This window comes from Oncorhynchus mykiss, chromosome 4, assembly GCF_057628025.1.
Source record: "Oncorhynchus mykiss isolate SJ-2025 chromosome 4, ASM5762802v1, whole genome shotgun sequence".
Taxonomy (NCBI): domain Eukaryota; kingdom Metazoa; phylum Chordata; class Actinopteri; order Salmoniformes; family Salmonidae; genus Oncorhynchus; species Oncorhynchus mykiss.
The window spans coordinates 42,980,681-42,994,444 of NC_143025.1; the positions used below are offsets into that span (position 1 = coordinate 42,980,681).

The 13,764-nt window shown below is 44.1% G+C and overlaps 1 protein-coding gene across 4 annotated transcripts in view; it reads left to right on the forward strand.

Annotated features, from left to right (window-relative positions):
• The window catches only part of kifap3a (kinesin associated protein 3a), a 52,759-nt gene that overhangs the window by 19,043 nt on the left and 19,952 nt on the right, over positions 1-13,764 (forward strand). For all 4 annotated transcript variants that reach the window (XM_090232075.1, XM_090232072.1, XM_090232073.1 and 1 more), the window contains one exon: positions 678-840. In XM_090232075.1, coding sequence (XP_090088201.1) covers positions 678-840 — 163 coding nt within the window. The remainder of the gene's footprint in view (positions 1-677; positions 841-13,764) is intronic.

The following is a 13,764-nucleotide window of genomic DNA, read 5'->3' on the forward strand; positions in this document are numbered from 1 at the left end:
CTACTTATTCACACGTTTGTATTCAGCACCAGATAACAGTTGTAAGATGGCTTTAGAACTGTAATTGATTACTGTGCAGACAATTTGTGTTGGTGTCAGTGGATTTCCTTTTGAACACAGTAGCAGTGTAATTGACACACACACCCACACCTCCAGTCCCAGTGTGCAGGCCATATGGTTTGCTACTCTTCGTGGTGCCTTATAGACTGGTCCTTGATGCGTCTGCTCAACACTTGCACCTACCTGTCAACACTGTTTTCTCTGTACATTAAGGACAACATTCTTACCAAATTATAAAATAAGTTGAATTCGTTTGAAGTAATTAATTGAATGAAGTTAAAATGAAATTGACCCCCAACACAGGTGAAGTCTGTGTTGTTGAAGTTGGTGCCGATAGAGATGACAGCTTTGCTTCTAGTCCTTAGGAAACTGTGCATAAGCATTTTGATACACATGGTTAGCAGATGTTATTGCGAGTGTATGTGACCAATAAAATGTGATTTGATTTGTCTGATGTCAAAGAAAGTATCATTGTGGTCTCTCTGTTGCAGGAACGGGTATTGTGAGATTGGTTGTTGAAGTAGTGTGTGTATCGGTGCACATTTATATTGGGTTGTGCTAAATGACTTGTTGACAATGTCTCCCTCACTGTCTCCTCTCTGTTCTCTGGTGTTCAGGCAGAGACATATGCTGTGGAGAAACTGGCCAGGCTGCTGCCCTGTAAGCATGAAGACCTACTGAATACTACGCTGCGCCTGCTCCTCAACCTCTCCTTTGACACAGGCCTCCGCAGCCAGATGGTCCAGGCTGGACTCATCCCCAAACTCTCCTCACTGCTAGGTACACTACTCAATGACACAACTGTGTGTAATGGCCACCAGAACCAGAGCCAGCGAGGCCTACTCCTGAAACTAGATCCTGTGTGTGACTGGTGTGTAAGCTCGTCCAGGGGGTCATGTGGCACGGCTGGGAGCATCTGTGATGGGCCTTTTTTAAAACCTCTTCAGGGAGGTCGGGTAATGTGCATAATTAATATAATATATTTGTTAGAATAATACGCTGGGCCGCAGCATAAATTATGTTTTTGCAGGAGCTGGCCGGAAAGGCTGAGGGGTCTACAGGATTTTTACTTTATGAATGAGACACGCACTTGTGCACGCACATGAGCGCACATGCATATGCACACACGATATGCAGGTGCATGCCAGTCCACCCTTAAGCTAAACATAGCCGAATACATTCCCTAACGTATGCATTTGGACAGTGATGCATTTTTTAAAAATTGATTTGCCTCTACTCCAGCATTTTTTACTTAAGATCAGATGTTTCCTATGAGGTGACGGTACAGAATGTTTTCTTATTTGAAGGTATTTCCATACATATCTGATTTACCGTTTATAAATGAAAACTCTTTAAAGCCTACATCTAGTCCCGCATTTGAAAATGTCATAAGTATTTGGACAAATTTAACTTAATAGTGTAGGTCACATATTCTAGCACGCAATGACTAAATCAAGCGTGACTCTACAAACATGTTGGATTCATTTGCAGTTTGTTTTGGTGGTGAATGGTGACTGGAGTAATTTTCTTTCTAAGTGAGTATATAAGATGTCTCTGTACACATCTAAACCAATCCTAGTAATGCAGGGAGATTAGCATTTTTGGGGGGTGTATGTTCTTTGTCCCTCTAACTTTCTCATTCACCATTCATTGCTGATTATCCAGAATTAAGGTAGCATCCACATTCATGTAATGAATGTTCAAACATTTTCTATTCTTACTTGCAATAAAAGTGACACAAAAAAATTTCATTTTGGAGTCACTGTCTAAATTAGGGTTGCAAAGAGAGGGTATGTTACTCCCCAACCCGAGCACTCCGTTCTGCTACCTCTGGTCTCTTGGCCCTCCCACCCATATGGGAGGGCAGCTCCCACTCGGCCCAGTCGATGTTCTTCTCTGTCCTGGCACCACAAATGTTGGAACAAGCTTCCCCCTGAAGCTAGTCCTTGTTGAGTGACAACCTATGTAATTTCCTAGGTCATTGTTATCTATGCGCTGTTGAAAATGGTTTACCGAAGACAACTCTCATCTGGCTGTACCTGCTGAATGGGGCTTACAATATATTTTATTTTGATTGTTAATTTTCACCTACAGAAATAGTTTTGCTTTAAACAGGGTCTGTGGTCATTTTTAGATATACAGGGTAAAGTTGATTTATCATTTTATAACGAGGAGAAGCAATCACTTTTGCGAAGGCGCACAAAATAAGCTCACTCCGTAAAAACGTAATAACCATTTGATTTTTAGATGTGGGTGAAATCTTTTCTTGTGCTATACACTGAACATCTGCTCTTTCCATGACCTTGGCTTAGACTGACCAGGTGAATGCTATGATTCCTTATTGATGTCACTTGTTCAATCTACTTCAATCATTGTATATGAAGGGGAGGAGACAGGCTAAAGAAGGATTTTTAAGCCTTAAGACAATTGAGACATGGATTGTGTGAGTGTGCCATTCAGAAGGTGAATGGGCAAGACAAAACATTGAAGTGCCTTTGAACGGGGTATGGTAGTAGGTGCCATCCGTACCAGTTTGTGTTAAGAACTGCAACGCTTCTGGGTTTTTCACACTCAACAATTCCCTGTGTGTATCAAGAATGGTCCACCACCCAAAGGACATCCAGGCATCTTGACACAACTGTTGGACACGTTGGGGTCAACATGGGCCAGTGGTTAGCGGTGGTGCGCGCTCGCTCTGAGACCTTGAAGTAGTTGTTCCCCTTGCTCTGCAAGGGCCTCTGCTTTTGTGGCGCGATGGGTAATGATGCTTCGAGGGTGGCTGTTGTCGATGTGTGCAGAGGGTTCCTGGTTTGAGCCCAGGTAGGGGCAAGGAGAGGGACGGAAGCAATACTGTTACACCAGCATCCCTGTGGAAAGCTTTAGACACCTTGTAAAGTCCATGTCTGACGAATTGAGGTTGTTCTGAGGGCCAAAGGGGGGTGCAACTCAATATTAGGAAGGTGTTCTTAATGTTTTGTACGCTCATTCATTGACTGTTATTACTAGCTCAAACACTTAATCTGCAAAAATGACAAGTTAGTGGGTGATGGTGATTTCAGAACACAGGCTACTATCTAGGCACCTAAGCTGAGCAATAAGGAAGACTAGATTTTAATTTAGAATTATTATTATTTTTCACCTTTATTTAACCAGATGAGCTAGTTGAGAACAAGTTCTCATTTACAACTGCGACCTGGCCAAGATAAAGCAAAGCAGTGTGACACAAACAACAACAGAGTTACACATGGAATAAACAAGCATACAGTCAACACAATAGAAAAAAAAAAGATATATATACCGTGTGTGCAAATGGCGGGAGGAGGTAAGACAATTAATAGGCCATAGTAGCAAAGAATTACAGTTTAGCAAATTAACACTGGAGTGATAGATGTGTAAGTAGAAATACTGGTGTGCAAAAGAGCAGAAAAGTACATTTAAAAAAAATATGGGGATGAGGTCGGTAGATTGGGTGGGCTATTTACAGATGGGCTATGTACAGCTGCAGCGATTGGTTAGCTGCTCAGATAGTTGATGTTTAAAGTTAGTGAGGGAAATATAAGTCTCCAGCTTCAGCGATTTTTGCAATTCTTTCCAGTCATTGGCAACAGAGAACTGGAAGGAAAGGCGGCCAAAGGAGGTGTTGGCTTTGGGGACGACCAGTGAGATATACCTGCTGGAGTGCGTGCGGTGGGTGTTGTTATTGTGACCAGTGATTGAAAGCATTGGGATAAGGCGGAGCTTTACCTTGCATAGACTTTTATAGATGACCTGGAGCCAGTTGGTCTGGCGACGAATATGTAGCGAGGGCCAGCCGACTAGAGTATACAGGTTGCGGTGGTGGGTCATATAAGGGGCTTTGGTGACAAAACGGATGGCACTGTGATAGACTGCATCCAGTTTGCTGAGTAGTGTATTAAAAGCTATTTTGTAAATGACATCGCCAAAGTCGAGGACCGGTAGGATAGTCAGTTTTACGAGGGTATGTTTGGCGGCGTGAGTGAAGGAGGCTTTGTTGCGAAATAGGAAGCAGATTCTAGATTTAATTTTGGATTGGAGATATTTAATATGAGTCTGGAAGGAGAGTTTACAGTCTAGCCAGACTGAAAAGCATGCATTTGGTTTTACTAGCGTTTAAGAGCAGTTGGAGGCCACGGAAGGAGTGTTGTATGGCATTGAAGCCCGTTTGGAGGTTAGTTAACAGTGTCCAAAGAAGGGCCAGATGTATACAGAATGGTGTTTGCTTAGAGGTGGATCAGGGAATCACCCGCAGCAAGAGCGACAACGTTGACATATACAGAGAAAAGAGTCGGCCCGAGAATTGAACCCTGTGGTACCCCCATAGAGACTGCCAGAGGTCCGGACAACAGGCCCTCCAATTTGACACACTGAACTCTGTCAGAGAAGTAGTTGGTAAACCAGGCGAGGCAGTCATTTGAGAAACCAAAGCTGTTGAGTCTGCCGATAAGGATACGGCAGACTCTATTGACAGAGTCGAAAGCCTTGGCCAGGTCGATGAAGACGGCTGCAAAGTACTGTCTTTTATCGATGGTGTTTATATCGTTTAGTACCTTGAGCGTGGCTGAGGCACCCGTGACCAGCTCGTAAACCGGATTACACAGCGGAGAAGGTACGGTGGATACCAAATACGGGGGATTCCAAATTGTCAGTGATCTGTTTATTAACTTGGCTTTCGAAGACTTTAGAAAGGCAGGGCAGGATGGATATAGGTCTATAACAGTTTGGGTCTGGAGTGTCACCCCCTTTGAAGAGGGGGATGAATGCGGCAGCTTTCCAATCTTTAGGGATCTTGGACGATACGAGAGGTTGAACAGACTTTGTAATAGGGGTTGCAACAATAGCGGCAGATCATTTTAGAAAGAGTGGGTCCGGATTGTCTAGCCCAGCTAATTTGTACAGGTCCACGTTTTGCAGCTCTTTCAGAACATCTGCTATCTGGATTTGGGTGAAGGAGAAGCTGGGGAGGCTTGGGCAAGTGGTTGCAGGGGGTGCGGAGCTGTTAGCCGGGGTTGGGTTAGAGGTCGACCGATTAATCGGAATGGCCGATTAATTAGGTCCGATTTCAAGTTTTCATAACAATCGGAAATCAATATTTTTGGACACCGATTTGGCCGATTTAAAAAATATATATATATTATTTTTTACACCTTTTATTTAACTAGGCAAGTCAGTTAAGAACACATTCTTATTTTCAATGATGGCCTAGGAACGGTGGGTTAACTGCCTCGTTCAGGGGCAGACGACAGATTTTTTACCTTGTCAGCTCGGGGGATTCAATCTTGCAACCTTACAGTTAACTAGTCCAACGCTCTAACCACCTGATTACATATTGTACTCCACGAGGAGCCTGCCTGTTACGCGAATGCAATAGAAGCCAAGGCAAGTTGCTAGCTAGCATTAAACTTATCTTATAAAAAACAATCAATCAAGCAATCATAATCACTAGGTAACTACACATGGTTGATGATATGACTAGTTTATCTAGCGTGTCCTGCGTTGCATATAATCGATGCGGTGCGTATCGTTGCTCCAATGTGTACCTAACCATAAACATCCAATGCCTTTCTTAAAATCAATACACGGAAGTATATATTTTTAAACCTGCATATTTAGCTAAAAGAAATCCAGGTTAGCAGGCAATATTAAGCAGGTGAAATTGTGTCACTTCTCTTGCGTTCATTGCACGCAGAGTCAGTGTATATGCAACAGTTTGGGCCGCCTAATTTGCCAGAATTTTACGTAATTATGACATAACATTGAAGGTTGTGCAATGTAACAGGAATATTTAGACATGGATGCCACCTGTTAGATAAAATACGGAACGGTTCCGTATTTCACTGAAACGTCTTGTTTTCGAGATGATAGTTTCCTGATTCGACCATATTAATGACCTAAGGCTCGTATTTCTGTGGATTATTATGTTATAATTAAGTATATGCTTGGATAAAGCAGTCTGACTGAGCGATGGTAGGCAGCAGCAGCCTCGTAAGCATTCATTTAAACAGCACTTTCCTGCGTTTTGCCAGAATCTCTTCGCTGTGCTTCAAGCCTATCAACTCCCGAGATTTGGCTGGTGTAACCGATGTGAAATAGCTAGCTAGTTAGCAGGGTGCGTGCTAATAGCGTTTCAAACATCACTCGCTCTGAGACTTGGAGTAGTTATTCCCCTTGCTCTGCATGGGCAACACTGCTTCGAGGGTGGCTGTTGTCGTTGTGTTCCTGGTTCGAGCCCAGGTAGGAGCGAGTAGAGGGATGGAAGCTATACTGTTACACTGGCAATACTAAAGAGCCTATAAGAACATCCAATAGTCAAAGGTTAATGAAATACAAATGGTATAGAGAGAAATAGTCCTATAATTCCTATAATAACTACAATCTAAAACTTCTTACCTGGGAATATTGAAGTCTTATGTTAAAAGGAACCACCAGCTTTCATATGTTCTGAGCAAGGAACTTAAACGTTAGCTTTCTTACATGGCACATATTGCACTTTTACTTTCTTCTCCAACACTTTGTTTTTTGCATTATTTAAACCAAATTGAACATGTTTCATTATTTACTTGAGGCTAAATTGATTTTATTGATGTATTATATTAAGTTAAAATAAGTGTTCATTCAGTATTGTTGTAATTTGTTTTTGGTCCTCCAATAAATCGGTTTCTGCGTTGAAAAATCATAATCGGTCGACCTCTATTTGGGGTAGCCAGGAGGAAAGCATGGCCAGCTGTAGAGAAATGCTTATTGAAATTCTCGATTATCGTGGATTTATCAGTGGTGACAGTGTTACCTAGCCTCAGTGCAGTGGGCAGCTGGGAGGAGGTGCTCTTGTTCTCCATGGACTTTACTGTCCCAAAACTTTTTGGAGCTAGGAGCTACAGGATGCAAATTTATTTTTGAAAACGCTAGCCTTTGCTTTCCTGACAGACTGCGTGTATTGGTTCCTGATTTCCCTGAAAAGTTGCATATCGCGGGGACTGTCCGATTTTAGTGCAGTCCGCCACAGGATGTTTTTCTGCTGGTCGAGGGCTGTCAGGTCTGGAGTGAACCAAGGGCTATATCTGTTCTTAGTTCTACATTTTTTTGAAAGGCGCAAGCTTATTTAAGATGGTGAGGAAATTACTTTTCAAGAACGACCAGGCATTCTCGACTGACGGGATGAGGTCAATATCCTTCCAGGATACCCGGGCCAGGTCGATTAGAAAGGCCTGCTCGCAGAAGTGTTTTAGGGAGCGTTTGACAGTGAAGAGGGGTGGTCATTTGACCGCGGACCAATAGCGGATGCAGGCAGTGATCGCTGAGAACCTGATTGAAAAAAGCAGAGGTGTATTTGGAGGGTAAGTTGGTCAGGGTGATATCTATGAGGGTGCTCATGTTTAATTTGTGTGAGATTGAGGGCATATAGCTTAGATTGTAGGACTGCCAGGGTGTTAAGCATATCCCAGTTTAGGTCACCTTGCAGAACGAACTCGGAAGATAGATGGGGTGCAATCATTTCACATATTCACACGTCCAGAGCACACCTGGGAGCTGAGGGGGGTCTATAACAGGCGGCAACAGAGAGAGACTTATTTCTGGGGAGATTCGTTTTTAAAATTAGAAGCTCAAACTGTTTGGTCATAGACCTGGAAAGTATGACAGAACTTTGCAGGCTATCTCTGCAGTAGATTGCAACTCCTCCCCCTTTGGCAGTTCTATCTTGACGGAAAATGTTGTAGTTGGGGATGGAAATCGCAGAATTTTTGGTGGCCCTTCCTTAGCCAGGATTCAGACACGGCAAGGACATCAGGGTTGGCGGAGTGTGCTAAAGCAGTGAGTAAAACAAACTTAGGGAGGAGGCTTCTGATGTTAACATGCATGAAACCAAGGCTTTTTCAGTTACAGAAGTCAACAAATGAGAGTGCCTGGGGTCACGCAGGGCCTGGGTTAACCTCCACATCACCTGAGGAACAGAGGAGGAGTAGGATGAGGGTACGGCTAAAGGCTATCAAAACTGGTCGCCTAGTGCGTTGGGGACATAGAATAAAAGGAGCAGATTTCTGGGCGTGGTAGAATAGATTCAGGGCATAATGTACAGACGGGTATGGTATGGTGCGGGTACAGTGGCGGTAAACCCAGGCACCGAGTGATGATAAGAGGTTGCATCTCTGGACGGGCTAGTTATGCTGGGTGAGTATTATACCCTGATGAAGACAGCTTGGCTGTCGAAACGTTGGATATTAAATTTTTGCATCTGAGCTCCTAGAGTGTGCAGCTCTCCTTTATTTTCATGCTGGGTGAGGTCATCACGTGTGGGAGGTGGGACAAAGGAGGTATCTGAGGCATGTTGAGTGTTACTTGGGGCTCCGCAGTAAACTAAGACAATAATAACTATCCCAAACAACAGTGTGCAAGGCATATTTACATTTGAGAGAGCCATAAAGCAATCACAGGTGTTGATTGGGAGAGCTAGCTAAGGCAACAATGAGTAAGACAACAACAGCTAATCAGCTAAGACAACAACAGGTAAAATGGTGATGAATGGGCAGAGGGTCGGGTTAACTACATACAGGGCCTGAGTTGCGGCTGACAGATATACAAAAAATAAACTAAATGGAGTACCGTGATTAATGAACAGTCCAGCAGGCATCAGCTATGTAGCCAAGTGATCATAGGGTCCAGTGAACAGGGAAGCCACGGGTAGTCGTTACTATGCTAGCACACTGGAGACACGGCGTTTACAGTTAGCAGGCCGGGGTAAGTAGAAGCGTCTGCTCTGACGTCCGGCGAAGGCCGGTTGAGGGCGTTAAGTTGGTGGACCAGTCGTTGTGGTACGGCGGGGCGCCGTGTCGACGAAGGGTCCAGACCAGATGGACGAAAGAGGTAGTTGTAGTAATTTTGTTTGGAAAAATGAATGTGTTTATGCAACAAATGTTAGTTTATCGCATCAAGCCGAATCGCATCAATTCATTCTCTAATCAAACCGAATCGCACCGAATTGTTTCAAACTAAACCGTATCTTCCTGTATCGTATCGGAGCCTGTGTATCTAGATACATATAGAATCGACTTGAAAGGGAAAGGTGCACCTTACTATACAGTGCATTCGGAAAGTATTCAGAGCCCTTGACTTGTCCAACATTTTGTTACCTTAACCTTATTCTAAAATTGATTAAATAGTTTTTTCCCCTCATCAATCTACACACAATACCCCATAATTACAAAGCAAAAAAGGTTTTTAGAAATGTTTGCAAATAAAAAAACTGAATGTAACATTTACATAAGTGAGCCATGAAGTGCTTTGAAAGGCTGGTCATGGCTCACATCAACACCATCATGCCGAAAACCCTAGACCCACTCGAATTCGCATACCGCCCCAACCGAGCCACAGATGACGCAATCTCAATCACACGCCACACTGCTCTTTCCCACTTGGACAAAAGGAACACCTATGTGAGAATTCTGTTCATTGACTACAGCTCAGCGTTCAACACCATAGTACCCACAAAGGACCCTGGTACTAAACACCTCCCCCTGCAACTGGATCCTGGACATCCTGACGGTTCGCCCCCGGGTGGTAAGGGTAGGCAACAACACATCTGCCACGCTGATCCTCAACACTGGGGCCCCTCAGGGGTGCATGCTTAGTCCCCTCTTGTACTCCCTGTTCACTCACTACTTTTTGATTTTTACATTTTTTAGTTTATTTAGTGAATATTTTTTTAACTCTATCTCTTGAACTGGATTGTTGGTTAAGGACCTGTAAGTATTCATTTCACGATATTTGGCGCATGTGACAAATTTGATTTGATTCAGACCCTTTACTCAGTACTTTGTTGAAGCACCTTTGGCAGCGATTACAGCCTCGAGCCTTCTTAGGTATGTCGCTACAAGCTTGGCACACCTGTATTTGGGGAGTTTCTCCCATTCCTCTCTGCAGATCCTCTCAAGCTCTGTCAAGTTGGGTGGGGTGCGTTGCTGCATAGCTATTTTTAAGGTCTCCAGAGACATTCGATCGGGTTTAAGTCCGGGCTCTGGCTGGGCCACTCAAGGACATTCAGGGACTTGTCCCGAAGAAACGCCTGCGTTGTCTTGGCTGTGTGCTTAGGGTCATTGTTCTGTTGGAAAGTGAACTTTCGCCCCAGTCCTGAGCGCTCTGGAGCAGGTTTTCATCAAGGATATCGCTGTACTTTGCTCCGTTTGTCTTTGCCTCGATCCTGACTAGTCTCCCAGTCCCTGCCGCTGAAAAATATCCCCACAGCGTGATGCTGCTCACACCATGCTTCACCTTAGGGATGGTGCCAGGTTTCTTCCAGATGTGATGCTTGGCAATCAATCTTGGTTTCATCAGACCAGAGAAATCTTATTTCTCATGATCTGAGAGTCTTTAGGTGCCTTTTGGCAAACTCCAAGTGGGATGTCATGTGCCTTTTACTGAGGGGCTTCTGTCTCGCTACCATAAAGGCCTGATTGGTGGAGTGGTGCAGAGATGGTTGTGCTTCTGGAAGGTTCTCCCATCTCTACAGAGGAACTCTAGAGCTCTATCAGAGTGACCATTGGGTTCTTGGTCACCTACCATTGCGCAGTTTGGCTGGGCGGCCAACTCTAGGAAGAGTCTTGGTGGTTCCTAACTTCTTCCATTTAAGAAGGATGGTGGCCACTGTGTTCTTGGGGACCTTCGATGCAGCAGAAAGTTTTTGGTACCCTTCCCCAGATCTGTGCCTTTACACAATCCTGTCTTGGAGCTCTACAGACAATTCCTTCAACCTCATGGCTCGGATTTTGCTCTGACATGCACTGTCAACTGTGGGACCTTATATAGACAGGTGTGTGCCTTTCCAAATCATGTCCAATCAATTGAATTTACCACAGGTGGACTCCAATCAAGTTGAAGAAACATCAATGGATGATCAATGGAAACAGGATGCACCTGAGCTCGATTTTGTGTCTCATAGCAAATGGTCTGAATATTGGTAAATCATTTATTACTGTTTTCTATTTTTAACAAATTTGCTAAAATAAACTTTCCGCTTTGTCATTAGATTGCTGAGAATATATATATTTTTAAACCAATTGTAGAGTAAGGCTGTAATGTAACGAAATCTGGAAAAAGTCCAGGTGTCTGAATACTTTCCCGAAGACACTGTATATTAATACACTTTTTAAGTTAATCAAGTATAAATTACCATATTACCTGTTGATTACCAAAATTACTGAAAGTTCCTGTAAAGTTTTGGTAGTTTTGCAACCCTTGTCCGTATACGTACTTAGGGGAGTGTACATATCATTGACTACAGCTCAGCGTTCAACACAATAGTGTCCTCAAAGCTCATCAATAAGCTAAGGACCCTGGGACTAAACACCTCCCTCTGCAACTGGATCCTGGATGGGCCGCTCCCAGGTGGTAAGGGTAGGTAACAACACATCCGCCACGCTGATCCTCAACACAGGGGCCCCTCAGGGGTGCGTTCTCAGCCCCCTCCTGTACTCCCTGTTCACTCATGACTGCATGGCCAGGCACGACTATAACACCATCATTAAATTTTCCAATGACAACAGTTGTAGGCCTGATCACCGACAACGACGAGACACCCTATAGGAAGGAGGTCAGAGACCTGGCTGTGTGGTGCCTGGACAACAACCTCTCCCACAACGCGATCAAGACAAAGAAGATGATTGTGGACTACAGGAAAAAGAGGACCGAGCATGCCCCGATTCTCATCGACAGGGCTGCAGTGGAGCAGGTTGAGAGCTTCTAGTTCCTTGGTGTCCACATCACCAGCAAACTAACGTGGTCCAAGCACACCAAGACAGTCGTGAAGAGGGCACGATAAAACCTATTCCCCCTCAGGAGATTGAAAAGATTTGGCATGGGTCCTCAGATCCTCAAAAGGTTCTACAGCTGCACCATCGAGAGCATCCTGACTAGTTGCATCACTGCCTGGTATGGCAACTGCTCGGCCTCCGACCACAAGGCGCTACAGAGAATAGTGCAAACGGCCCAGTACGTCACTGGGGCCAAGCTACCTGCCATCCAGGACCTATATACCAGGCGGTGTCAGAGGAAGGCTCTAAAAATTGTCAATGACTCCAGCCACCCTGGTCATATTCTGTTCTCTCTGCTACCACATGGCAAGCAGTACCGGAGCGCCAAGTCTAGGTCCAAGAGGCTTCTAGCCCCCAGCCATAAGACTCCTGAACATCTAGCCAAATGGCTATCGAGACTATTTGTATTGCTCCCCCCTCCACACCACTGCCACTCTCTGTTGTCATCTATGCATAGTTACTTTAACAACTCTACCTACATGTACATACTACTTCAACCCCGAATATTGACTCTGTACCGGCACCCCCTTTTATATATTGTTATTTTTTACTGCTGCTCTTTAATTATTTGTTACTTTTATCTCTTGTTCTTATCTGAAAATGCACTGTTGGTTAGGGGCTCGTAAGTAAGCATTTGGCTGTAAGGTCTACCTGTTGTATTGTAATACCTGTTGTATTCGGCGCATGTGACTAATAAAATTTGTTATCATTTAGAGCGTGTTCCGGTGTGTTCGCTTGTATGATTCGCTCTCTCCAATTTCTCTTAAACGTTGGGCTACTGTTTCACAGTATGTGTTAGGGGTGTAAAGGACATGCAAACTTTGCAAGGTGGAATTGAGGTACAGTAAAGGTGTTATGCTTAACCATCTGAAAGGGATGCACCATGAGACCCAAACTATTGCTGGCAGCAGTGCAGCTGCATAGTGAGTTCACTGGTTGTAAAAAAAAATATTTCTCTCACGGATCACCCCCCCCCCAAAAAAAATGGCAGTTTAAACTTAAGAATCTTTTCCCATTTGTCACATCTCTAGTATGTGTGTGGGTGTTCAGTATGTGTGTCAGTGTGGTTTTCAAGATGCGCAGAATTGAAGTCCTCTTAATCATCCTATTGGCTCTGTCCTGTTTTCTGTGTAGAAGTACTGTCCAGAGATTTCCCTCTTATCTCCAGAGAGTACCACGTTTAACTCACAATTTACTCCAGAATCATTCCATTTGGACAATTTCACAATGGACCTTTTCTTAGAAGCCATTTGATGTGCGTTATGGGTTTTCTCTTTGAAGACTGAACCAGTACTCTTATTTACTCAGTAAATTGCACTAACAGAATAGTATACTGTCCACAGAACTGCCCCAGGCGCCACTAATGCATGGTGGTATGATTTTATGAAGGTTGGGTGGTTTTAAATCAGAGCAGGGTGTAATTGGAGTTTAGCTCTTTCACGAACTGCCCCTGAACACTCAAGTTAATTGTTAACGGCTCTCCGCTCTTTTTTTTCTGTGGGGTTCTAGTGGTGTTTAGAACATTTAATGGGGTCTCTCTCCTTCCCCATAAAGGATCCTCCATGTTCCTACAGGTGTAGTGAGGGACTTTTCCAGGTCAGGCGGGGGGGAGAGGGAGAGAGCTCATGTGAGGCAACAAGTGTGTGAGCGTATGTGTTAAGGTATAGGTTGAGGGCTCCACTAATGAGAAGCACGTGTGGGCCAATCACAGCACTGCAAGGGCCTGAGCAGTGTACCTTTTAACTTATTAAAGTCAGTAAAATTGATGCTTCCTCCTGTTTTCCCAATTAAACCTCCAAGACGTTTCTTTTCTCTTGTTTCCAGGGGTTCGGTGAGCACATCTGGTACCAGTAGGCTGCTACTGTATGTGATAAGGCTGCTTGCC